We start from the raw sequence: 27,903 nt of genomic DNA, 5'->3' as shown, positions 1-27,903 counted from the left end.
ATAGCACTTTTGTGACAAATATTCAAAGATTACTTCTTTCAAAAGATTACCAAGCCAAATATTTGGCCATATTTTTATTTACTACATATACTATAAACATATACAATACATGCTACAAAAAAAAACCTTTTTTTTTTTTTTTAAAATTTAACTGTCAAGAAAGTGTATAGTGTTATAATACAATGGCACATGTCATATTTTATTTCAAATTGGTTTGCTTATCACCCATTTCAAACCATTCATAGTGAAATGTTACTTATGGATAATTAAAAATTATCTATTTGCATTATTAACAATAAACAATTCCAACAAATTAATAAGAATTAACCATGTCAAATATTAGTATTCAAAAAATGGGCTTTTGCAGAGTGATTATATATAAAATATAGCAGCCAATTTCACTTTACTTTGCTCTGTGACAATGTACATATGAACTTGAGAGCTTAGCATTTGCTTTTTTATGGGAAGATACTTATGCAATGTTTTTTTGATTTCTTGAGGTCCAGTAACTGCTACACCAAGCCAAATCAACCCAAGAGTTCATACAATGGCTTCAGACGACTGATCATTGAGAGAAGTTCTTGTTATTTTGCGTAGAGTTGCATGTTCCATTAACATTACATATGATGAAGAAACATATTTTCAGCCAGTATCAAAGCCAAAAGAAAATACAAACATTCAGATCATTTGTGACAAAGTTCTTATACAAACATTTTAGATGCCATACTTTCAGGAAAACAAAATTGAAGGTGAATTTGGATTTTACAGTATCTATGCTAACTGAAAATGTACAAAGTAGTCAGGCGGAATTATGTCGAGTATTGCAAATCTGTTCATCCAACATTGAGCACTCAACTATGTGCATAGCCCTGTGCTAATGTTTTATAAGTCGAGCATTACTGTCTTTATCAAGCATTACCTTAGTGTGAGGTAAAAATAAATTAGCGTCAACTCAATAGTTTGCCTGTGATGAGGTGTGTAATCCCGCTCCAGTTGGCTTCCCTGCACTCCCCTCATTCACTCACACACACAGCCGCACGTACTGTGTTCCAGGCAATGTGCTAGTCACTGAAATACCATGATTTGGTGTATGTTCAAGAATGCAAATTTATCATATAACCTATGTAGGACAACTAGAAAGGTACATTATTTTTCTAAAATGAGGTCCGAAGCCAAGTACAGATGTTTTTATTGGTCATATGACACCAGAGATCAGTGCCTATATTGATTGGGTAATAACTTTTAAAAGTTTCATGTTGTAGTTAGAAAGAGCCTAAATCATTTTTGGTCTCTCATAGATCTATTCTTTGGAGCATGAGGCTCCATATAAGCCATTCTACACTTACAAGATTCGTAAATTAAACCTGGACATAAAAAGAACCAAAAATGAAGGCAATTTATAATGTCATATACTTCAAACACTATTCTGGCCATGTAAAATGAATATATAAGTAAATTCATGATTGAGTCACACATTTTTCAAAGCTCTAACCCTACCCCACTCATATAATTCTAATTTGCCTTACATAGAAGTTGCACACAATGCATAGGGCAGAATTTGGCCCTGAAACCTCCCATGGAATAGTATAAGTGATTGGTCCTTCCACTCCAAGTAGAATCTGATCATTAGAATTCTGCTTCTCCTGAGGATACTGACACCCAGGAGAAATGGCCTAGTTAGGTCCCATCAGCCAAGAGTCTCTTTAGGTGCTGTAGCAGTGTGGATCTACTATGACTCCTCAAGGGAAGGCAGAGAGCTAGGAGTTTGCTCACTGAGTGAATCCAATACTGGCTTAAAGCTATGCACTGAATAAAGTGCTCTGAACATCCTGATTTTCATCTGGAAAGGAAATATACATTATATTAAGAATTGGCCTACTTGTAGGTCTGAGGGAAGATAGTTTAAGAGTTGAAAGAACCCCAAGAAAAAGTTTGAAGCAATGACCAGAAAGGAAGACAAATGCCTCTAGTAGTGTTCTCAGAATTCCCAGGATTTGAAATGTCAGAGTGAGTCATACAATGGTCATGTTCTGTAAATGAAAATGTAATCCCACTGGGTACTATTCACACGGTGCATTACTTAACTGGATACAAGGGGACAGTCTCCTGCCATTGGATAATATGGTTCCAGAATGAAAACAGAACCACTGGACAAATCAGGGTAAGCAGTGTCCATCCGTTTTTCACAGGCTGCTCTCCACTGCCTGAAAGGAGGTAAGATACCTATCCCTTCTGATATAGGCAGGTCCAATAACACCAAAAAATTGCCAACTCAGAAGTTAACCACACAGCCCTCCAGTTTCGTACCCTGAACATGGTAAGTAAGAGTAGAAATGGAGTAGTTCAGTCTAAAAATGATCACAGGTAACAGAATGCTTATATAAACTAGACTGTTTTGATACCTGTAAGAAAAGTGTATAGATGGCAACTGGGGGAGGAAAAAAAAGTTCCCATCTGTCAGCAAAACTGTTTGTTGAGCTATACTCAGCTGAAGTCCTCCTCGGGATTCTGTTGATCCAGCAGACGGACATGTGTGAATGGGAAGTGACCTCGTTTGCCATTACATTCCCCTTCCCACTGACCACTCACATTTATCTTCGTAACCTTTACCAGCTCACCGACCTGCAGGAGGAGAATAAGGAGAGCACTTTATTTCCAATTAGAATGCAAACTGAAAATGTCCACTTTGGTTAGGCACACCCTGCCCATGTGATTACTCTAGGGCTGACGTCACAGAAGTGACTGCTACCTCCCCAGCCCCAGCCACCAGACTGGTTACTTATGGTTAATGCAGGCAAAAGGACGAAGTGTTTTTAGCATTAGAGAAAAACACAGAGTAGACAGAAAGTAGATAGTATCCTAGGAAATAATCCTTTTTTTCCAAACCTCAAGTTTCTTTGGATGAGCAGTCCTGATCTTATGAGCTAGTACTCTTTTTTGTTTTGTTTTTGTCAGTTATAGGGCACGCTGGAGCAGGGCCTATCCCTGAGTTCTTCAGCTCCAGCCACAGCACCACTTCTGGTTTTCTGGTGGTTCTTTGGAGATAAGTCTCATGGACTCAAAGCCAGGGCTAGCTTTGAACCAGATCCTTAGATCTCTAGCCTCCTGAGAAGCTAGGATTACAGGTATGAGTCACTGGCACTTTAACACTCCCTTGGCCCCTCCTTGGCATAAGCAGAAGTCCAATCCTCCAGCTTATTCTTGTATATTCCTCCAAGCTGCTACTGTTTGCACAACCATAGGAAACATGACAAACATACCTTTTATATGGCCTCAAAAAATGAAATGATTTTTATTATCTTCTGATCAAGGCAAACCCTTTCTCACTCAGGCAAGTATAGGCACAAACTCCAAATCCTACAAGTCTTCCACCTCCTTCAGCATCTATTAACAGACTGTTGCTCCCTCAGTGGCACCTGGCTCAACACAACTATCAGCCAGGTTCTGTGGCTTACTCCTATAATCCTGGCTATAAAGGGCAGAGTTCTGAGGATCCAGGGGCAGGACAGCTGGCAAGGAAGTATCTTCAATTAACCACCAAAATGCTGGAAGTGGAGCTGAGGCAAGTGAGAGAGCACTATCCTTGAGCACAGAAGTTCAGGTACCCAGGCCTTGAGTTCAAACGTACACACACACACACGCACACGCACACGCACACGCACACGCACGTGCACTCACTCACTCAACTATCATATCACCTTATATATAATTAACTACCAACCAATATTTCTGCTTATAAAGTTTCTTGTGACTCTGAAATAACACAGTTTTTACAATACAGGATATACCTACAATAAAATCTAAGTCAAAGTGAGTGTGATAAATGGATTCATTCTGCAGCAAAACACTGAACAAAGGTGAGATAAACCACTGATGTCCACCAGGCGCAGGTGCTTCCTAGATGCTCAGGAGGCTGAGATTTCAGGATCACCATTCTGGATTTTGAGTGGTTAAATGGAGGTATGAGGCTCTTGGTCTTTTCTGCCAGGGCTGGCTTCAAACCTCAATCCTCAGATCCCACCCTCCTGAGTAGCTAGGATTACAGGGATGAGCAACTGGTGCCCAGCTTGCTAAAGTATTATAAATGAAAGGATCTTTCTTTTTTCTTTTTTTGGTGGGTCATGGGGATTGAACCCTGAGCCTGGGCGTTGTTGAGCTCTTCAGCTCAAGGCTACCGCCAGAGCCACAGCCCCACTTCCCATTTTCTAGTGATTAATTGGAGTAAGAAAGTTCTGGGTATTGTCCTTGAGCTCTTCAGCTCAAGGCTACAGCCTACCCTAGAGCCAAGGCCCACTTGAGCGTCAGCACCACTTCTGGCTTTTTTTTCTATGTATGTGGCACCAAGGAATCGAACCTGGTCTTCGTGCATGCTAGGCAAAGCACTCTACCACTAGGCCAAACTCTCGGCCTATCCTTGAACTTTTTGAGGGCTAGCATTCTTCCCTTAAACCACAGCTCCACTTTCAGCTTTTTCTGTGTATGTGGTATTGAGGAATTAAACCCAGGGCTTCATGCATGATAGGCAAGCACTCTACCACTAGACAATACTCCCCGCCCTAGAGAAAAACCTATCTCAAAGCTAAAAGGGAATAATTTAACCTCTTACATCCTCAGAAGCAAGTCTTCATGCCAATCACAGAGTTGTTTGTAAAGAGGACTGAATGTGATGTTATCTATTTCTTACCTCTTGAGGAGCTAATTCAATGGTGATCCTAGTACAGATCAATCAAATCTGTAACTGGGAATGAAGAAACCAGAACACAAATGGGACTGATTTTTGGAATTCACTCAACAGGAAATATTAAGAAAATATGATCTGCTTTATGGGTACAATCCCAGGTGAATGTTTTCTATTACCTAACAGGAAAGATAGCAATAACTGTCAGGTTCCAGTGAGCTTAGAGCAGGGGGCACACAAATGTTTGTAGATAACCAGGGAAGAGGGCTGAGAATGTGGCTTAGTGGTACACTGCTTGCCTCAGTTATATACACAGAAAAAACTGGAAGTGATGCTGAGGCACAAGTGGTAGAGTACTAGCAAAAAAATCTAAGGGACAGCGCCCAGGCCCTGAGTTCAAGCCCTGGGATGAGCAAAGACAACAATAACTAACAAATATTTCAAGATTAGGCTGGGGGAAGGTTAAGGAAACAGCAATGCAATGCAGGGGTCAGCAAACTATTGCTCATGAGCCAAATCCAGTTTGTTGATTTTGTCAATAATTTTTTTTTGGAATATAGTAGGCTCATTTATTGTTTTGTCTGTGGTTGTATTCTTGCTACAATGGCAGAGTAGAGTACTTATGACAGAGACCATGTCGGTCTTAATGGATTTTACAGAAAAATAAGGTTTTTTATTTTGGTGACATGGTCTGAACTATGCTGTGGCTCAAGGAATAGGGTGGTAGCCTTGAGCTAAAGAGCTCAGAGACAATACTCAGACCCTGAGTTCAAGTCCCACAACCAACAAAAATAAACAAATAAACCTGGTACCTAGCTGCTATAATCCTAGCTACTCAGGAGGCCAAAATCTGAGGATCCTAGTTCAAAGCCAGTTTGGGCAGAAAAATCCCTAAGACTTTTTATCTCCAAATAATTAGATGTAGAGGTTTAGTCCAAGCAGTAGATCACCAGCCTTCAGTTGAGATCAAGAGGCCCTGAGTTCAAGGCTTAGTACTGGCATCAAAAATAAAAGTTATCAGCCGGGCATGGTGGCTTACACCTGTAATCCTAGCTACTCAGGAGGCTGAGATCTGAGGATCCCAGTTCAAAGCCAGCCCAGGCACTAAAGACCATGAGAATCTTTTCTCCAATTAACCACTAGAAAATCAGAAGTGGTGCTATGGCTCAAAGGTAGAGTGGTAGCCTTGAACTGAAGAGCTCAGGGATAGCACCCACGGCCAAAAAAAAAAAAAAAAAAAAAGGTATTTGCTCATACCATTCTAGAGTCAATTTCCATATTCCTAATTCCCAACATTCAGTATATCTCTACACTATTTCTTTTCTTCTTTTTTTTTTGTTGGTCATGGGCTTTGAACTCTGGGCCTGGCCCAATATCAACCTATGTTAACATGAGATTCCCCCCCCCATCAAATGATATTAAAAGTTCTTGCTACTTCTAGAATTATGATGCTAATCTATTTTAAAGTACATTAAAGAAGGTGCTTTAATGCTATTTCTTAGGGTATTTCTTCTAATTTGCAAGAGGTCCTTTACAGCAAAGAAAAACATATCTCAAAATTACTATCTAAGGCTGAGTACTGGAACTCATACCTGTTATCCTAGCTATTCAGGAGACTGAGATCAGGAGAATCACAGTTCAAAGCCAGTCTGGGCAAGAAAGTCCACCATACTCTATTTCTAAAATAGCCAAAAAGTCAGGCTAAAGGCATGGCTCAGGCATACCACCTAAGTAGGCAAGGCAACCAAATTCAAGACCCTGAGTTCAAATCCCAGGATACCTTCCCCCTCAATAAAATAACAAACCTCTTAATCTGCTAGTTTGGTAGTTCACACTTGTAATCCTAGCTATCAAAACGTAGAGATCAAGAGGATGGTGCTATACAGGCCAAACTTAGGCAAAAAGTTAGGTAGATTCCGTATCAACAAATATGATATCAATAAATAGGATGTGGTCCAGTAGGCATAGGCATTAAATGAGAGACCCTATTCTCAAAATAACTAAAGCTGACAACTCAAGTGGTAAAGCCTGGTGCAATAAAACAAACACACACACACACACACACACACACGCACACACACAAGCTAACCAAGGCCCGGACACTACTGAAAATTATTCTTAGCCAGGTGCTAGTGGCTGATATCTATAATCCTAGCTACTTGGGAGACTGAGAGCTGAAGACCATGGTTCAAAGCCAGCTCAGGCAGAAAAGTCAATGAAACTCTTATCTCTACTTAAACACCAGAAAACCAGAATTAGCACTGTGGCTCAAAGTGGTAGAGGGGGTGTGCTGAGAAGCTCTGTGTTCAATTCCTTAGTACCACATAAATAGAAAAAGCTAGAAGCGGCACTGTGGCTCAAGCGATAAGAGTGCTAACATTGAGAGGAAAAAAAAAAGAGAGGGAAAAAAAGAAAACCCTCATAGACAGTGCCCAGATTCTGAGTTCAAGCCCCAGGGCTGGCAAAAAAGCGTATGGACAGTGTCTGCACCACATTTTCAAACTCCATGACCAAAAAAAAAAAAAAAAGTTTGGTTAGAAGATGGAAGATGGGCTACCAAGGGTAACTACTCATCCAAGGAAAAAACTAATTTCTTAGGAAGAACTATAGAATACATTAAACAACGAAGACTAAAATTTACTATTCCTTACACCTCTATTACTCCACTACCTTCCAATTCTACTCATTTTGTATGATAGTAGGAATGGAATTTGGACATATTAACAAGTGTTCTACCCACTCTTTGATTCTTGTCAAAAGCAACTTCATAGTTCTTAAACTGTTATTATGATTTTTTTTTTTTTTTTTGCCAATCCTGAGGCTTGAACTCAGGGCCTGAGCACTGTCCTTGGGCTTTCCTCAGCACCACTTCTGGCTTTTTCTGCACATGTGGCACTAAGAAATCAAACCCAGGACTTAGTGTATGCTAGGCAGGTGCTCCATCACTAGGCTACACTCCTGGCCTGAAAAATATATAAATATTTTTTTGGGGGGAAGGGGGGTGGTAGGGTTTGAACTCTGGGCTTGGGCACTGTCCCTTCCCTGAGCACTTCAGCTCAAGGCTAGTGCTTTATCACTTGAGCCACAATGCCAATTCTAGTTTTCTGGTGTTTAACCAGAGATAAGAATCTCATGACTTTCCTGCCTGGGCTGGCCTTGAACCGTAATCCTCAGATCTCAACCTCCCAAGTAGTCAGGATTACAAGCATGAGCCACTGGCACCAAACTAAGAAAAACTTGTGTTTTTTTTGTTTTGTTTTGTTTTAGCTACACAGTACTATTACACTATAATCTTTGTAAACTCAGAGAAAAGAAAAGAGATTAAAATATAGATGAGAAAAACTATTTTAGGTTAATTCTTATAAATTCAGGTGTTATTAGTCAAAGTATGTTTAGTAGATCAGAACATTCAGTATTACAGTTTTAAGTTTACTCATTGCAAAATAGGTTTTCTATTAAAAACAAGAAAAAAGAAAACCAAACATTAAATGTCAAAGTCAGTACTTAATGGTTTGCAACATCATAGTGCTGGTGCTTGTATTCAGCATTCCTACAAAGCTCTAAGAGGTGTGAAAGGGAGACCCTGTAGCAGATCTCTTCTTTCTAAATTTTGCACATTATGTACCTCCAAAGCCAAGGCTGTCTTGTCGTAGGCATTAGGGACTCGCTTCTGGATAACCCTGGCATAAATGGGCCCATTCTGGAGGTTAGGGAGCGGAGTGTTGACGCTGGGTTGGGCATAGGGCCCAGGCTCCGGCCCACCCAGTGGCTGTGGGTGGGAACCCTCCTGGTTACCTCCAATCAGAGCCGATACTGAGGCGGAGGCAGGTCTATACTTCTCCACGTAAGGGACTGGGATCATCCCCCTCTTTCCTTCGCTGTCCTCTGCATTCCACCATTGCTCTTCAGGCTTATCCCGGATTCTCAGGATGTCTCCTTTCTTAAAGGGAAGATCTTCTTCATCATTCCCATTAAAGTCAAAGAGGGCTCGCACATACTCTGCCTCCTCTGGCCTGAGAATCACTCCACTACTCTGCCTAGATCTGGAAACTGGTTCTATCAATGTTGTAGTGTCCAAATAGTGTATTTTGTAGAATTCCAGTAAAGCAGGCAATGAATCAAATTCTTGATCTCCTATCCGGAGTCTGGAGGGGCTCACCCCTGAAAAAAACAGAGCAGAATGTTAAAGATGTACTGTACTGAAGATGAAATACAGATTTCAAGCACTTCCAACATAGAGTTAGTCAACAGTTAATCAGGCAAAGAAAGTTGGGGAGGAGCCCTCTCCACATAGTACATAGGAAATACTTTGAAAATAACAACTCCTGGGAAGGTTCCTACCACCACCAAGTAAGAGTGGGAGAGCAGTGCAGGGACAGAAAAGGACGAGAAGGCCATGTGGGGTTACTCTCAACCTCACAGGGAGGCCCACTCATTGTCCCACCCTATCTAGCTGCCAGTGACTAACTAGAGTAGCTTTGGATATAAGATTCTGTTTTTCTCTTTTCTTTTCCTTCCCTCCTTCCCCTCTCCTTCCCTCTCCCCCTCTCCTTTGTGTGTGTGTGTGTGTGTGTGTGTCTCTCTCTCTCTCTGTGTCTTTCTTTCTGTCATGGAGCTTGAATCCAGGGCCTGGGAATTGACCCTGAGTTTTCTGGTGGTTAATTGGAGGTAAGAGTCTTTGACTCTTTCCTGCTCAGGCTGGCTTTGAACCACTACCCTCAGATCTCAGCTTCTTGATTAATTAGGATTACAGGTGTGAGCCATCAATGCCCAGCAGATATAAAGTTTTGCTATAATCTTTTTAACCTCAGGAAATATACCAAATACTCCTTTTTAGGTCCTTGCAGCTGCTTCAGGAAAAGGTGAGAAGGGATTTGAATCTATAGTGAGCTGATACACTTTTTTTTTTGGCTAGTCCTGGGGCTTGAACTCAGGGCCTGGCTTTTTTTTTGGTTCTACTCGAGCCATAGTGGGACTTCTGTTTGTTTGTTTTTTTCTGAGTGATTTATTAGCAATAAGACTCTCATGGCCTTTCCTGCTCAGACTGACTTCCAACTATGATCTTCATATCTCAGCCTCCTGAGTAGCTAAGAATTACAGATGTGAGCCACTGACTTATGTGGCTCACTGACTTATGTAGTGTCCTAGCCTTGAGCTCAGGGGCAATGCCCAGGTTCAAGCCCCACAATCAACAACAACAAAACAAAACAAAAAAAAACAAAACCAAAAAAACAATACCAAAAAAACCCCCCACTCCTTTTACCCTGAAAAGTAACAACTCCCTGTCATCCATTGTTATTGTTCCTCTATTATTGTACTAAGCCAAGTGAAATCTGTGTTTTTTCTAGGGGTTGGTAGTGGTAGGGAATGTTAGAACAGGTATGATCACTAAGCCAAATCCCTTTCAAGATCAGTGTGAAAAAAACCTAATAGCTCCTCTGGCACAAAGGTTAGAAAGGAATGAGCTTAAATTTTTATTCTAATGCTACACGGTGTAAACTATCTCGTTGACTTCCAACTTCAACAAACGCAGAAATACAAGCAAAACACCAAAGGAAATCTTTGATATAGTTTACCCATAAGTTACTCCCTCTGTGTTACTAAAGCTATATTTCCGGAGAAACTCATGGCATTGTGTACTACTGAGCAATCAGAAAAATACAGGGCAAGCAAGTTTCACTGATCCAGACTCCAGAGAGAAGCTAGGAGAAAAGAACATATGTAAATCCCAGATAAGTCCAAACCTCACCACAGCTGTGTATTCCAGCTCCTTTCCCTCCTTCCAACCACAAACAGCAGGAAATAGAAGGATAAAAAAGGAAGGATATAGTCAAGTCTAGATGACAGAACTGACAGAATTCTTATAGCTAACTGGGACTTGGAAAACCTTTCTGACTCTTAAGTCAAACCAGGCTGGGTTTTGATAACGAATTATGAATTAACACAACCAGAAATAAAAATCAAGGCAAGCCATTATTCTTTTGGTTTCTCTGTATCTGATCAAGGGATTAAGTACTTTAGCACTCAAGATTTCATGAACACCTAAGGCTCTTTGGGCTAACACAGGTCAAATTACTTCCAACAAGAAACCACCAATTCCCCTTCCTGAATCTCACACAGCAGACATCATCACCTTTCTGAATGAATATCACACCACTTTCTCTTTCCTTTTGTTCCGAATCCATCACTTCTTTCTCCTTGCCTATGCTATTTATATTCCAATAGTGGGTAAAAGGCTGAGTAAGTACTGGGCCGGGAGTTTGGCCTAATGACAGACTGCTTGCCTAGCATGCACGAAGACCCAGGTTCAATTCCTCGGTACCACATACATAGAAAAAGCTGGAAGTGGTGCTGTGGCTCAAATGGTAGAGTGCTAGCCTTGAGCACTGTCAAAGGACAGTGTTCAGGCCCTGAGTTCAAGCTCTAGGACTGTAAAAAAAAAAAAAAAAAAAAAAAAAGAGTACCAGACTTAGTGTCTCAGTCTTTTATTCATTTGGTAAAATGAGGCCAAAGATCCAGTAAAGTTTCTAAACATGGCTGGTATATTATATTATTAGTGCTCAATAAAAAGCAAATTCAGCTAAGTCTTCCCTCTTCTTTCCCAATTCCTTCAGAAGTTTTCCATTTGCTCACAAAGCCAGTCTATTACTGTGTTTGCCACTGAACCTTGTACAGAACTTCAAGATGCTTTTAGAAAGTTCTGTGGCTGGGGCCGGGAGTTTGGCCTAGTGGTAGAGTGCTTGCCTAGCATGCACGAAGACCCAGGTTCAATTCCTTGGTACCCCACATATACAGCAAAAGGCCGGAAGTGGTGCTGAGGCTCAAGTGGTAGAATGCTAGCCTTGAGAAAGTCCAAGGACAGTGCTCAAGCCCTGAGCCCAAGCCAGGACTGGCCAAAAAAAAAAAAAAAAAAAAGTTCTGTGGCTCACACCTATAATCTCAGAATGCTGAGATCTGAGAATCATGGTTCAAAGCCAGCCCACAGAGGAGTGGGAGCTTTTTTTTTTTTTTAATTTCTAATAAATCACCAAAAAGCTAGAAATAGAGCTGTGGCTCAAGTGGTAGAGTGCTAGTCTTGAACACAAAAAGTTCAAGGACAGAAACAGGAATGTAACTTCATGGTAGACTATTTGCCTAGCATGCACGAAGCCCTGGTTCAATTCCTTACTACCACATAGATAGAAAAAGACAGAAGTGAAGCTGTGGCTCAAGTGGAAGAATGCTAGCCTTGAGGACAGAGAAGCTCAGACAGGCCTGGCCAAAAAAAAAAAGTTCAAGGACAGCACTGGAGCCCTGAGTTCAAGCTTCAGTACTGGCAACCCTTGCCTCCCCTAAAAAGGTTCCATGGCCAAATAAGCTTATTAGGCCTGGTAATACAGTCCTATAATCCCAGTATTAGAAAGGAGAGATAGGATCATGAGTTCTAGGCCAGGCTAAGCTACAAATGTTGTTCCTTGCCAGAGGCTCATTCCTCTAATCCTAGCTAGTCAAGAGTGGAAGGCTATCTGAGGTTTGAGGTTCAAGGCCAGTATATGCAGAAAAGTCTGTATCTCTAACCATGGAAAGAGCAGAAGTGGAGGCCTAACTCAAGTGGTAGAAAACCACCTATGTGCAAAACAGTAATGAGAGTGAGCATAAGGCTCCCAATTTAAGACCCAACAGCACACACATACACAGAAGCCCAGCTCTGGGGCTGGGAGTTTGGCCTAGTGGTAGAGTGCTTGCCTAGCATCCATGAAAACCGGGGTTCGATTCCTTGGTACTACATACACAGAAAAAGCCGGAAGTGGTGCTTGCTGAGGCCCAAGTGGTAGAGAGAAAAATCTAAGGAGAGTGCTCAGACCCTGAGCTTAAATCCCAGGACTGGAAAAAGAAAAAAAAAAAAGCCTGGTCCTGGGCTGCGATGCAGCTCAGCGGCAAAGCACTTACTTATCAAATGCAAAGTCCAGGGTTCGATCCCCAGTACTAGTTAAGCTGATACGTGGTTCATGCCTGCAATCCTAACTACTCAGGAGGCTGAGATCTGAGGATCAAGGTTCAAAGCCAGCCTGGGCACAAAAGGACCAGAGACTCTCTTCTCCAATTAAACTCTAGAAAAAGGAAGTGAGGCTTGGCTCAAGGGTAGAGTGGTAGAGCTCAGAGACAATGCCCAGGCCCAGGAGTAGGTAGCCCAGGCCCAGAAGTAGGTAGGGCAGTAGCCTTGAGCTGAAGAGTTCAGGGACAATACACAGGCCAAGTTCAAGTTCAAGCCCCATGACCCACCAAAAGAAAAACAAAAAACAGCCAAAGACTGGTCCTGGGGCTTGAACTCTGGACCTTGATGCTTCCTTTGAGCTTTCTTTCATCCCTCAGTGTTCTACCACTTTAGCCACTACTCCAACTCCAGCGTGTGCTTTGTTGTTTTTGTCGTGGGGCTTGAACTCAGGGTCTGGACACTTTTTGCTCAAGGATAGTGATTTGCCACTTAAGCCACAGCGCCACTTTTGGCTTTTTCTGTACATAAATGGTACTAAGAAATCAAACCCAACGTTTTGTACATGCTAGCCAATCTGATCCAAGAGGCTGAAAAACCCAGAGCGTTCTCTTACACATGAATGTAGCAAGGTGTGAAGAAATCATGCAAGAAATAAACCTTTTGCCATGATTATCCTTTGGTGTAAAATTCCCAACTAACACACTGTAGAATTTCCCTGAAATTGCCAAGCGAAGGATTCTGGAGAATAAGAAAAGTAAGTTTGTGAATTATAAAGGTAAGAACAAGGTATAGAAGCTGAAGGTGACATAACAGGCACAGGGTAATGAGCACAACTACAAAGAGGTGGCTTGGGGGTTGGGAGGTAGCTAGTGGCAAAACGCTTGCCTAGCAAGTGTAACATCCTAGGTTCGATCTCCAGTGCCAAAAAAGAAAAGGCAAAACAAAGAGGTAGCTTGGATAACACTATCTTGAAAGGAATCAAGAACAATTATCGGGGCCAGGAGTTTGGCCTAGTGGTTAAAGTGCTTGCCTAGCATGCATGAAGACCAGGGTTCGATTCCTCGGTACCACATATAGAAAAAAGCCGGAAGTGGTGCTGAGGCTCAAGTGGTAGAGCTCTAGCCTTGAGAAAGTCCAAGGACAGTGCTCAGGCCCTGAGCTCAAGCCCAGGACTGGCAAAAAAAAAAAAAAAAAAAAAAAGAACAATTATCACCTAACTTTCCCATTTCCTAAAATGAGATAACCCTCCATCAGGAAGCTGGATAGGAAGTGAATCCAGGATTTTACTAGGCAAATGAAAGCTACCTGCCCAGGTAGAGGTTAAAAAAAATTTTTTTTTTTGAGTACTGAGGTTTGAACTCAGGGTCTTGTACTTACTAGGCAAGTGCTAACTGTAGCCATTTTTCCAGTCTTTTTGGCTTTGGTTACTTTCCCTATATGGTCCTGAGTGTTATGCCCAGGACACCTTCAAGGACAAGGACAACCCTCTTAGCTATGCCTCCCACACTGCTAAGATTGCAGATATGTACCAGTAAGCTAAACAGCTAAACTTTTTTTTTTTTTTTTTTTGCCAGTACTGGGCTTGAGCTCTGGACCTAAGCACTGTTCTCAGGCTTTCTCAAGGCTAGCGATACTACCACTTGAGCCACAGAACCATTTCCAGGACTGTGTATGTGGTACTAAGGAATCAAACCCAGCACTCTACCACTAGACCAAACTCCCAGCCCTCAACTTTTTTCCCCCCCAGGGGGATCTTAATAACTTCTTGCCCAGTCCTCTACCTCCCTAGTAGCTGGGATTATTTATATACATACGTATATAGTATGTATGTCATGATGCTCTGGTAAGGTTTTTCTTTTTTTTTTGCCAGTCCTGGGCTTGAGCTCAAGGTCTGAGCACTGTCCCTGGACTTTCCCAAGGCTCTACCACTAGAGCCTCAACACCATTTCCAGCTTTTTTCTATGTATGTGGTACCAAGGAATAGAACCCAGGTCTTCGTGCATGCTAGGCAAGCACTCTACCACTAGGCTAAACTCCTGTCCCAAGCTTTTTCTTTTTTTTTTGGCCAGTGTTAGGGCTTGAAATCAGGGCACTGTCCCTGAGACTTGATGTTCAAGTCTAGCACTTTACCACGTAAGCCACACTGCCACTTCTGACTTTCTGAGTAGTTTATTGGGGATAAACTTTCCTGCTTGGGCTGGCTTCAAACTGGGCTCCTCAGATCTCAGCTGTCTGAGTAGCTAGGATTATAAGCGTGAGCCACCAGTGCCCAGCCCTAGGGAGTTTCTGTGCTTCCTCACCCTCTAGAGCAATAGGCAGAAGGCTTTGAGGCAGAGTACCATACTACTGCCACAATCTGAACCCAAATTTCTTTCACAATTTTTCCCCTTTGGTGATACTGGGGTTTTAAACTTGGGGCCTGCACTTGGCTAGACAAGCATTCTATCACTGAAGCCAAACTTCTAGCCCTCTTTTGCTCCCCCCCCCAAAAAAAAAGCTCTTGTTTTTTTTTGCCTGAGAATAGCATTAGACACCTCTTGTCTTTCATACTTCGTGTATCCCCTATCTCTTCCTACCTAGCATTGTTTCCAGAAGCATGTTGTTTTACCAATGTTTACCAACCCATCCTGTACAGGCCAATGAGCCTCAAAACTTAGGATTTTTTCCTTTTCTTTTGCTGTGCTAAAGTTTGAACTCCCAGCCTAACACTTGCTAGGCAGGTATTCTACAACTCTGGTTTTTCAATTTTTTTCAACTACTCTCATTATGTTCCTAACATTAATATTTACTACTTTCAGGCACTTAATATGTTTACCATGTTCCTAAGTATTTAATATCTTTGAGCTTAACCCTATAAGGCATTACTATTTTCTCTTTTACAGATGAACATAAAACAGGGAGTTGTTATTTAACCTCCAAAGTTACCTGAAGTGGGCTGGGAATGTGGCTTAGTGGCAGAGTGCTTACTAGCATATAGAAAGTCCTAGGTTTAATTCCTCTGTACCACATTAAAAAAAAGAAGTTACACGAAATGATACCTTCAGAGAAGCTTGTATATACATTTATTGTTTTAAGAATTCTACTGATCAATGCAGGTGGTGGCTCACTTGTGTAATCCTAGCTATCCAGGGGGCTGAGATCTGAGGATGTACTCAAAGCCAGCCAGGGTACTAAAGAATGTGAGATTCTTATCTCCAATTAATCTCTAGAAAATGGGAACTGGGGCTGTGCCTCAGGGGTAGTGTGGGTAGCTTTGAGGTGAAGAGCTCTGTGACAACGCCCAGGACCAGAGTTCAAGCCCCATGATCCACAAAACAAAACAAAACAAAAACAAAAACAAAAGAATTCTGACTAAGCTGGGCTGTGGTGGCTCATGCCTCTAATCCTAGCTACTCTGGAGGCTGAGATCTGAGGATCACAGTTCAAAGCCAGCCCAGGCACAGAAGTCTGTGAGACTCATATCCAATTAATCACCAGAAAACCAGAAATGGCAGTGTGGCTCCAGGGGTAGGGCAGTAGCCTTGAGTTGAGGAGCTCAGGGACCGCACCCAGGCCCAGAATTCAAGCCCAATGATCAACAGCAACAAAAAAAGAATTCTACTAGTCAAGGTCTAATAGTACTTTATAGTTCCAAAAAGCATCTGTGAACTATATATTCTGAAGTTTACCCAATCAGACTCTGGAGAGCACAAGCAGGGATTCCCGAGCTATACAGCAGCATAGGGGGCCTTGTGGGAGCTAAAGAACAAGTTAAAACAGGTCATTCAAACAGGTTGTGAATCCTTGGACCTATTCTACCTCTAGACTTTCCACACCCTACCAATGTTACCTATCAGACTGATATAGCAAGAAGCTCCTCTTACACATATTCAATGTGTGACATAATTTAGGGACTTGTATATGTCTAAGTCATGCTCCATGACTGAGTTTGATAGCAGATGTGTATTACCTATATGCTAAAGTCAGGTTTTCTCTTGCTAACCCTTTCTTTTCTGACTTTTAAACCTAACCTGGGACCTCAAAGCAGAGATAACTGTCAAAGAGATTCCTTTATGCACACTGCTGGGATTCCAAGGAAAGAGTAGAGAGGAAAAGGCTCAGTCTTTATATCCCAATTTCTGCACTCCAATTCTAGTCAGTCAAAAAGGAACTGTGTGAGGCAATTCTCTAAATCTGACTCTCAGTTCCCTCCTCCATAAAATGCAAATCTTTTAATGATAACAGTATTTCACTACAGTGAATGAAATAAGGCACACACATAAAGTACTTAGCAAAGTACATGGCATAGAATAACAGGTCAATAAGTATAAGCTATTAATATTGTATATGCCTCTCTGAAATTCAAGAAATCACTGAAGTCACTATAAAAACAGCAACTAAATCAATAACTCTATACAGAAAATGGCACTCATGGCAGAATAAAGAATTACCATAAAGCCAAAGAACTTTCCCCACCCTATCTATAAACTCTGGCAATCTTCACTTCAGCATATGAACACTTATCTGTTTTGTAAAGGTGGAGCTCAATATCACGTACTGAAGTATAAAATCACAAAGCCAAAAGCATGGAGAAATAAGCTAATCAACACAATATACGCACAAACAAAAGGCTGAGTAATAGTATGCCATACTGTTATTGCATTTAATGGAATACTGGGGATACCTTTTAGATGGAAGTAAAGCAGAATGTATCTGGTTTAGGGCAAATACATGTTACAGCAATACCATTAAAATGACTACCAAGAAAGATCTAGGATACTTTGTGAACTAAAGATCCCACACTCATTTTTTTTTTTAAAGCGGGCATGTGTTAATAACAAAATGACCACCTATCCCATCTTCTAGCTAGAGTTTGTAAATGTAAACTGGAACTATCCTAAAAGAGCAAGTCTACAAGGGCTGGCCCAAAAGCCTCCTAACTCACATGAGCCTGGACTGGATATAATCTCAGCTGGTCAGCAGGAAACTGCTTCCAATCTGCAAACAGTGAGAAGGCACTTAGGACCCTTGGTGCGGTTTCATAGACACACATATGAAGAGATTACTACTGTAATCTCTTCATTACGCTACATCTCAAGTCCCCTTAACATTTCCTAAATAATTTCAATGTTTGGGAGTCACATCTCTATGATCCTTGCCAAGGAAGGCTCAGTGAGCCGGTTAAGTTCTCTAAGGATCTCTCCAACAAGAGTCCATCCAGGAAGACAGGGGCCTCGGCAAGGAGAGGACCAGGGCAAGACAGACAAAAGGTTGAAGCTCAAGGAAAATGAAGCTCTGTTCATTTCCAGTAAAGGGATTCTTTCCACTAGCTTATGTCTGGTTACAATGATCTTTTCCTGCACTGAGCACTTTGAAAAGTAGAAGCTTCTCAATGCAGGGGGAAGAATCTTCTGAACCTTAAAAACGTCTGGGACACAGCCAGCCAGGCATTCACTTGGGCCAGTCTGGTCAGGGAAGGCTTTCTTCTACCACCACAGCACTCGATTCACCACCTTCCTCCTCCCCTGGGGAAGGGAACGGTAAAAAGCCTGCTGGAAAAATGCCCAAGAAAGGAAAAAGCTGACCGGTTTCCTGAGGGTGTCTCCATCCCTCCCGGCCAGTATGCGGTGACTTCCTACCGAAGGCCACCAGGGGAGCACGGCCAAACCCAGCTCTCCAACGCTACAGGAAATGTTTCCAACCTAAAAGCCACTTGTAGGATTATGGGATCCATCCTGAGCACCGCGGCCAAGCGGTGCCCCCGCAGTGCCAACATCCCCCTCGGGCCCTTTGTCACCACGCTGCCCGGCCCGGCCCTGGCCCCGTGCCGGCCCCGGGCGCTAGCCCCACCCTGGGGCCGAAGCAGTTCCCCTTCCCTCGGCTGGGTCGTCCTCCAGGCACACCCTGAGGCCCGGGTCAGTGGCCTCTCCTCCCCCACGGGCTCCCGCACCCCCTCCCCCGTGGGAACCGGGCCTCCCTCCGTCCACGTCCCTCGTGCAGGTCCGCTTCGCCGGGAGCAGCCGACCGGGCTGCGAGTTCCGCGGCCCTCCCCGCCCCCCCCCGCCCCGGGCCTCCCGTCCCCCCCCCCCCCCCCGTCCATCCGTCTGTCCCTCACCGGGCGGAGGCTGAGCGGGCGACGGTGGCACCGGCGGGCGCGGGCCGCTACTGTTGATGATGTAGTGGGAGACGCGCGAGTTCTCGGAGACGCTGAGCACATAGTCCCCGGGGCTGGTGCTCGAGTCCCGCACCAGGAACACCCCGTGCCGCTGGCCCTGCAACAGCGCCACCGCCTCCTGTCGGCTCAACCGCCCCCAGTACCAGCTACTCCTCTCCTCCGAGTCGAAGTTGCCCGCCATGGTCGCCTCCGCGCTTCCACGCTGGGCCGCCGCCGCCGCCGCCGCCGCCACGCGCGCCCCTCCAGCCCCGCCGCCCCGCCGCCCAGCGGACCGGCTTCGGTCTCAGCTTCACAGAAGCGCCTGAAATGGCGGCGGCGGCCGCGGGCCTTCCCCACCGGAAATGACGCACTCCCTACCCCGAGGGAGGCTGTCGGGAAAGGGACCGCCGCCCGCCATTGGGAGAAGGGCAAAAGCGCGCTGGCGTGCGCACTGCGCATGCGGCGTCCTGGGCGGCGCCGCCTGGCGCGAATCCAGACTGCGGGCCGGGGAAGGCGGAGTCTATGGCTTAGGGGCGGAGCCTGAGCTGCAGTTTGGGGATCTGAGTTTGCTGGGTGGGTTTTGGGCCTCTTCTCCACACCTTGTCTCGAGTTTCCTACAGGTAGCAGCTGCCATGCAAGAACTGGAGTAGAGCTGGGCACTGGTGGCTCCAGGATTACTCCTGTAATGCTGGATACTCACAAGGCTTTAGTCTGAAGATCATGGTTCGAAGCCAGTCCGTGCCTATCCCCTGTTACCCACCAGAAAATCAGAAGTGATGCTGTGGCTATAGCGCAGGCCTGGAGCAGAAGAGCTCAGCACCCAGGCGCGGAGTTTAAGCCTCACTATTGACAAAATAAAAGTATGAGGATTGGGTGTGTGGTTCAAGTGATAAAATGCCTGCCAAACAATCACCAGGACCAGAGTTCAAACAAGCAAGGGCCTTAGGACCTGAGTTCATAGGAAGACTTCCTGAGGCCAGGGTGGTCTTTTTCAGGAGGTCTTCCAGCTTGTCTCCTCCAAACCATCTAAAGTTCTTTGATTCTGCAAATCCTTACTGGCATCGCACTTGCCTTTCCAGTACGATGGTGATCAAAACTGGAAGGTGCTATCACCAAATTCACAGACCAGTCAGAAGAGACCAAAAAACAAATGAGGACCAATGAAGCATTACTAAGGAATGGCAGAAGCTCTGATTAGAGGCCAGGGGCCCACGCCTGTAATGCTAACTCTTCTGGGGGCTGACATCTGAAGAGCACAGTTCATGGTCAGCCTGCACAGGAAAGTCTATAAGACTCTTATCTCCAATTACACACACACACGCACACAGAAGTCAGAAGTAGAGCTGTGGCTTAAGTGGCAGAGTGTTAGCCTTGAGCAAAAGAGGACCAGCACACACACTCTCTCTCTCCCTCTGTCTCTCTCTCTCTCTCTCTCTCTCTCTCTCTCTCTCTCTCTCTCTCTCTCTCTGTCTGTCTGTCTGTCTCTCTCTCTCTGATGAAAAACAGACAAGAATACAAATAGTATCTAATCTGCAGAATCTGCAAAGAGATCCAAAAGGGATTCCAGAAGAGATGGCTCAGGAGGAATGTTGAATGGCAAGTGGGAAGATGAGTTAGGCTTAAGAGAATGAAGTGTGTCCAGACAGGTAGAAGAATGGAGTGCCCTATTGAGGTCCTTACAGCCCTGCTCAGATTTTTTTCTAAACCCTACGTTGTGAACGCACCTTCTAATCACTACATTGGTCATTGGTGACCCTTTGCCCCACAACCTCTCTCCCTCCAGGTGGCTTCCAGTTTCCCCCTGCCTCCATCTCTGAGTGTCGGGATTCTAGGTGTTTACTACGACACCTGACTCTATCTGTTGATAGCATCCTAACTGTGGGTCTTCAGTCACATGGTCCCTGATTGCACTGCGTAAAGCTGTTAATATGTTTTCTAAAATATAAATCTGTATAAAACTTTTCACAGCCTTCAGAGGTAAAACTCCCACAACACAGAACCAAGCTGTTGTCTCACCCTAACTACTCCTATATGAATCCTGTATTGTTTTATTTTTCTGTTTTTCCCATTTTTTTTCATGGGGCTTGAAAAAAAGGGCCTGGGAGCTTATCTCTGTGCTCTTCTGTTCAAGGTTAGCAATGTATCTCTTTGAACCACAGCACCACTTCTGATTCTGTTTTTTTTCTAGTAATTAATTGGAAATAAGAGGCTCATGGACTTTCCTGCCCAGGCTGGCTTTGAACTGTGATCCTCAGATCTTAGCCTTCTGAGTAGCTAGGATTACAGATGTGACCCACCAGCACCCAGATTTTTTGTTGTTGTTGTTGGCTGTGGGACTTGAACTCTGGACCTGAGTGCTGTCCCTGAGCTCTTCAGCTCAAGACTACCTCCTAACTCCTTGAGCCACAGCATCACTTCCGGTTTTCTGGTGGTTAATTGGAGATAAGAGTCTTATAGACTTTAGTGCCCAAGTTGGCTTTGAACCGAGATCCTCAGCTCTCAGCCTCCTGAGTAGCTAGGATTACAGATGTGAGCCACTGCTCACACATTTTATTTTTAATGCAGGTACTGGGGTTTGAACTCAGAGCCTGAGCACTGTCCCTTAACATTTCACTCAAAGCTAGTGCTCCACCACTTGGACCACAACTCCACCTCTGGATTTTTGCTGGGTAACTAGAATTGCAAGCAGCATGAGCTCCTGGTGCCCCCTCTCTCCAGTCTCATGGGCTAGCATCATATAGCTATCCACATTTTACAGTTGAGAAAACTGAAGCAAGAAACTTTTCTGGCAATACACAGCTGCTAAGGAACTGGGATTCAAATCCCTGAGAAAACTCTGGTAGCTTGGCTGTACCCACAAATTTCTGGAATGAGAATTGAGGGATAAGGAGGTGGCAGAAATCTACATGTGAAAAAAGCTGGCTGGGGCACAGCCTAAACTGTGGAGTGCTTGCCTAGGTAATGCTGGGCCCTGAATTTCCATCTCTACATCCCGAAACAAAAAAAGCCCTGTCTAATAAGTAACACAGGTCTCTTGGATCTATGTCACCTTACCCCTGGGCCAGCTCAGAAGGGGAAAGGGGAAAAGGACACCTTCCCTGCTGTGGATGACTCATTCTGCTTCTGGCTTACTCACGATTATGTCACCAGAGTTAGCACCAGAACCATTCCAGTGGGACTTCTGACCCTTGGAGAAAAAAAGATTACCCTTTTCCATTTCCCAGGACAACTGTCTCCAGGGCAAGACCTCACCTGGAGATTGCTGTGAGATTCCTATAGCATGAGAAACAAACAGGAAGAGTTTTTGGTTGTCTTTTGTTTGTTTGTTGTTTCTGTTTGTTTTGTCATGGGACTTGAACTCAAGGTCTGGGTGCTGTCCCTGAGCTCTTTCAAGAGCTCTCAGCTTCTTGAATAGCTAGAACTACAAGCATGAGCCACTGGCACCTTGGCAAGAGAGTGTTTAAAAGGAAGAATTAAAACTGGGAATGTGGCTTATTGGTAGAGTGTTTGCTTACCATGCAGGAATCCCTGGGTTCGATTCCTCAGTACCACATAAACAGAAAAAGCCAGAAGTGGCCTTGTGGCTCAAGTGGTAGAGTGCTAGTCTTGAGCAAAAATCCCAGGGACAGTGCTCAGGCCCTGAGTTCAAGCCTCAAAACTAGCCAAAAAGAAAAAAAAAGAAAAAGAAAAAGCCAGATGCAGTACTCACACCTGTAATCCTAGCTACTCAGGAAGCTGAGATCTGAGGATCTTGGTTCAAAGCCAGCCCGGGCACTACAAAGCCAAGAGACTCTTATCTCCAATTACTCTCCAGAAAATGGGAAGTGGGGCTGTGGCTCTAGGGTAGGGCAGTAGCCTTGAGCTGCAGAGCTCATGGACAGCCCCCATGCCCAGGGTTCAAGCCCCATGACCCCCCCAAAAAAATTTAAACAGGGGGACATTATCCAAAAAGAAATGTCCCACCAGGAGTGTGGCCTAGTGGTAGAGTACCTACATGCATGAAGCCAGAAGTGTCTCTGTGGCTCAGCACTAGTCTTTTTTTTTTTTTTTTTTTTTTTTTGCCAGTCCTGGACTTAAGCTCAGCGGCTGAGCACTGTCCTTGGATTTTTCTCAAGGCTAGAGCTCTACCACTTGAGCCTCAGCACCATGTCCAGTTTTTTCTAAGTATGTGGTACCAAGGAATCGAACCCGGGTCTTCGTGCATGCTAGGCAAGCACTCTACCACTAGGCCAAACTCCCGGCCCCTCAGCACTAGTCTTGAGAAAGCTCAAGGCCAGTGCCCAGGCCTCTAGTTCAAGACCCAGGATTGGGGGGTGGGGGGAAGAAAATGTTTCAAAATTGTCCAAAAAGATGGAAATGATGAGGCCTGCCCGCTCTGTGCCCCCTGAAGTTGCCAGGGCTGCACCATACAGCTAGAGCTTCTCAACTCTGGGAACTATGTGGAGGGAATGCTCTGAACATGGCCCTTTTTTTTTTTTTTTTTTTTTTGGTTGGTCATGGGACTTGAACTCTGGGCCTGGGTGTTGTCCCTGAGCTCTTCAGCTCAAGGTTACTGCCCTTCCCCTTAAGCCATAGTACCATTTCTGGTTTTTGGGTGGTTACTTGGAGAAAAGAGTCTCAGGGACTTTAGTTCCTGGCTGGCTTTGAACCACGATCCTCAGATCTCAGCCTCCTGAGTAGGTAGGACTGTAGGTGTGAGCCACCATGCCCGACTCATAGACTAATTATTTGTATTCCTTATACTGAGACCGAACTCAGTGCATATTTGCCAGGCTTTCTTACTCTATCACTTGAACTGATACCTCTACCCCATTTTTTCCATTGGCTCATTGGAGAAAGAATCTCCTAGACTTTTCTGCCTAAGCTAGCTTCAAACCAGGATCCTCAGTTCTCAAACTTTGGGTAATTAGGGTTACAGATGTGAACCACTGGCATTTGGCTTTTCAATTTCCGTGTGTGTGTGTGTGTGTGTGTGTGTGTGTGTGTGTGTGTGTGTGTGTACACACCAGTACTGTAGCTTGAACCAATGCCTGGGCACTGTCCTTAGCTTTTTTGGACAAAACTAGTGCTCTATCACTTGAACCACAGCTTTACTTTGCTGCCTGGGTTGGCTCTAAACACCCTAGCCTCTGAGTAGTTAGGCTTACTGGCACTGGATTTAAGTTCCTCCTTTTAAGAGATTAGAGTCTCTTAAACAAATGCAGCAGTGGCGCTCTCTAGACACTATGTTGAACATGAACTATGCAACTTGTATATGGGGACAAGAGGGAAAAACTGAAAGAGAGAAAGTGAGGAGGGTGACACTGTCCAGAAAGAAATGTAATTATTACCTGACTTACATAACCACCACTTCTTTGTACATCACCTTTACATGAACATTTTTACAAAATAAAAAAGGAGCTGGACACGGTGGCTCACGCCTTTAATCCTAGCTACTCAGGAGGCTGAGATCTGAGGATCGAGGTTCAAAGCCAGCCTGGGCACAAAAAGACCTGAGACTCTTACCTCCAATTAATCACTAGAAAACAGGAAGTGGGGCTTGGCTCTAGGGTAGGGTGGTAGCCTTGAACTGAAGAGCTCAGGGACAGCCACCCAGGCCAAGTTCAAGCCCCATGACCCACAAAAATAAAAAAAGTTTTTAAAAAGAAAGAAGTCTCTTAAAGCCTGTTGTTCAGGCTTTCCCTTAACTCCTAGGCTCAGGTGATTCTCCTGTTTGAGCCTCTTGAGTTGCTGGGAGCCACACACACACCGTCTCTTAAAGTGTACCCAAGTACTGGTGGCTCATGCCTATAATCCTAGCATCTCAGGAGGCCAAGATCTGAAGATCATGGTTCAAAGACCCCTCTAGTAAGAAAGACCCTGGGATTCTTATCTCCAGTTAACCACCAAATAATGATGATAATGATGAAGGGAAAAAACTCCAGAAGTTGAACTGTGCCTCAAGTGGTACAATGCTAGCCTTGAGCACAAAAGCTCAGGGAGAGAAGCCAGACCCTGAGTTCAAACCCCAAGAGCAACACCGAATTAATTAATTAATTAAAAAATGTATGAAGACAGACACTACAGGAACGATCCGGATGCCCCATGACAGGACTCTGACAAGTGTCTTGGGGGTATGAAAGGATCTGGGAACTGTTCCAGAAATGTTATGTCTCAGTGGTGACATGGCTGAAGGAGAGAGAATGGATCACTGGCTTTGTGCTAGCATAGCTGCCCCATTGTCTCCATCTTTGATTCCCACAAATACCTTTTGGGATATGGAAGCAAGGGGAAGACACCAATTTCTCTGTTTCTGTCCTCTCAGAGCTGAGGAAATGGGGACAACTGAAGAAGACAAGAGGCAACAGTACCTATTGTCAGCCCTGCTTGCTCTCCCCAGCTCCACTGGCTTACTTTTCCCCCATAAACCCTGCTCTTGCTCCCTGCCCTGGTCTTGGTTCTTTCTGTTCCCTGTGCCTACCTCTTATTCTAGTTATCCCACATCTGCTTTCTCTCCTCCTCACTCTTCTCTCTACCCCACTCTGATGTGGACTCCAGGAGAGCCAGGATTTGGTTCTTCCTTGTTCTTGCAAGAACAAGAATGCCTATACAGTAGGCAATTAGTAAATATTTGCTGAATGAAAGAATGAATGGAATGGAGGGTCTGGTGGAAGTTCTTGTTCAGAACTGAAATTAGCTTACTATAGTTTGCAAATATCTCCTAGAGGGCAATGGACTTTCCTCAGGATGTGACACAACCATTCAAACCATTCTTGGTTAGCTTTCAAAAAAAAAAAATCTAGTCAGGTGCTTATGGCTCATGCCTGTAATCCTAGCTATTCAAAAGACTGAAATCTGAGGATCATAGTTTGAAGCCAGCTCAGGCAAAAAAGTCCACCAGACTTTTTCTCCAGTTAACCAGTACAAAGTCAGAAGTGGTGCTATGGCTCAAATGGTAGAATGCTAGTTTCCAGCACAAAACCTTAGGAACAGAACCCTGGTTGTGAGTTCAAACCTCAGGATAAAAACATGGACAACAACCAGAAAAGTCAACTATAATGGATGCATATCTATCATTCTGGCACTGAGGAGGTTGCAGCAGGAGGCCATAAGTGTGAGGTCAACCCTGCTAGCAAGACTCTATCTCTGTCTGTGTACTAAAATCATAGCCAGCCACTGGTGGCTCATGCCTGTAATCCTAGCTGCTCAGGAGGCTGAGATCTAAGAATCATGGTTCAAAACCAGCCTGGGCAGCGAAGTCTATGAGACTCTTATCCCAGTTAATCACCAAAAAAGGTGGAAGTGGAGCAGTGGTTCAAGTGAGCATTAGCTGTGCCCAGAAAAAGCTCAGGGACAGGATACAGGCCCCAAACTGCTACCAAAAAAACAAAAACAAAAACAAAAACAAAAGCCCAAGTCAGGGCCAAGAATTTGGCCTAGTGGTAGGGTGCTTGCCTCGCATGCATGAAGACCCAGGTTTGATTCCTTGGTACCACATACATAACAAAAAGCTCAGTGGGGAGGGAAATGGGGACAAAAACATGAGAAGGGGTATCAATGTGTGAGAAGTAATGCACCTACTACCTGATGAATGTAACTGTAACCCCTGTATACATTATCCTAAAAATAAAATAAGAATAAAAAACCCAAAGTGATGCCGTGGCTCAAGCTGCAGAGCACTAGGCTTTGAGAAAGCCCAAGGACAGTGCTCAAGCCCTTAGTTCAAGCCCTAGGACTGGCAAAACAAAAACAAAAACAAAAACAAAAACCCAGTTATCTTGACTGATTTATGGATTGTCTGTGTACATGTGTTCCAATTTTCTAAAGAAAGGCGTGCTGCTACAGTTATAAAGCTGTAATTGAGTCTAATTCAATGCATATCTTATCAGCTGCTTTTTTCGGGGGAGGGAGAGGGTAGGGGTCATAGGGCTTGAATTCTGGGCCTAGGCACTCTCTCTGAGCTCTTCAGCTCAAGGCTAGTTCTCTCCCACTTTGAGCCACAGCACCACTTCCAGTTTTCTGGTGGTTAATTGGAGATAAGTGTCTCATGGACTTTGCTGCCCAGACTGGCTTCAATCTGTGATCCTCAGATCTTAACCATCTGAATAGCTAGGATTCTAGGTATGAGCCACAGCACCCGACTTTCTTTTCTCTCAGTATTGGATGTGAGTTTAGGCCTTGAGCTTGTTTAGTTTGCTTGCTAGGCTTCACTTTTTCACTTCAACCACATTTTTTTCTTTTTTTTGGGGGGGGGAGGGTCATGGCTTGAACTTGGCCTGGGCACTGTCCCTGAGCTCTTCAGCTCAAGGCTGCCACCCTAGCCTGGAGCCAAGCTCTACTTCCCGTTTTCTAGAGGTTAATTGGAGATGAGTCTCAGGTCTTTTTGTGCTTGGGCTGGCTTTGAACCTTGATCCTCAGATCTCAGCCTCCTGAGAGGATCTGAGCTTCAGCAGGTGGCCTGATCCCACCTATCCTTTTCCTTGACTTAGGTCAGCATGTGCACTTCTTCTGTCCTAATGTGCTTCCTGGTGGGCTTAGTGTGGGGACCACATCGTCTCAGAGCTGAAGATGAGAGGCAGTGGTACCTGTCTTCCACCTTGCTCTCTCTCCATCAGCTCTACTGATTTACTTTCTTCTGTAAAGCCCACTCCCGGGGGTTTGGCTTTTGCTATGCTCTATGTCCTTAATCTCTGGTTCTAGATATCCAGTAGTCACCTCCCCTCCTTCTTCCTCTTTGAAGCCTGGGGTCCAGTGTTGCCTCTTCAGTGAGGCCTTCCCAGACCATCCCACTGAAATAACCAGCTACACACCTAATACTTCCTCACTTTATTCTGTGTGGTTGCTTTTGGCTTCAGAAGCACATGGCCCAGGGCTGCCAATCAACAATGCTCTTCCAACTACAATAGCTAGGTCAAGGCAGAGCACATCATTCAAATGGGTCCCTTTCAAATGGGTCTCCTGAACCTTGTCTTTCGGCCTCTGATGCTAAAGTTATAGAATGAAAGCGTCAAATCCAGGCCTCAGTGGCTCATACCTGTAGTCCTAGCTACTCAGGAGGCTGAGATCTGAGGATTATGATTCAAAGCCAGCTCAAGCAGAAATGTCCATGAGACACTTATTACCAATTAATCACAAAAA

The 27,903-nt window shown here is 44.3% G+C and overlaps 1 protein-coding gene across 1 annotated transcript; it reads right to left on the bottom strand.

Moving 5' to 3' along the window:
- Positions 1 to 59: 59 nt before the first annotated feature.
- Positions 60 to 19,025, bottom strand: Crk (CRK proto-oncogene, adaptor protein). Its single transcript, XM_090350473.1, has 3 exons — positions 18,748 to 19,025; positions 8,304 to 8,839; positions 60 to 2,622 (listed from the first exon to the last, which is right to left on the bottom strand). The coding sequence occupies exons 1-3, from the start codon at positions 18,986 to 18,988 to the stop codon at positions 2,485 to 2,487; spliced, it is 915 nt and encodes a 304-aa protein (XP_090206599.1). The 5' UTR covers positions 18,989 to 19,025; the 3' UTR covers positions 60 to 2,484.
- Between the last annotated feature and the right edge of the window lie 8,878 nt (positions 19,026 to 27,903).

Source organism: Megascapheus bottae, chromosome 17 (assembly GCF_031878675.1).
Source record: "Megascapheus bottae isolate mThoBot1 chromosome 17, mThoBot2.hap1, whole genome shotgun sequence".
Taxonomy (NCBI): Eukaryota; Metazoa; Chordata; class Mammalia; order Rodentia; family Geomyidae; genus Megascapheus; species Megascapheus bottae.
This window is presented reverse-complemented; position numbering and strand designations above follow the sequence as displayed.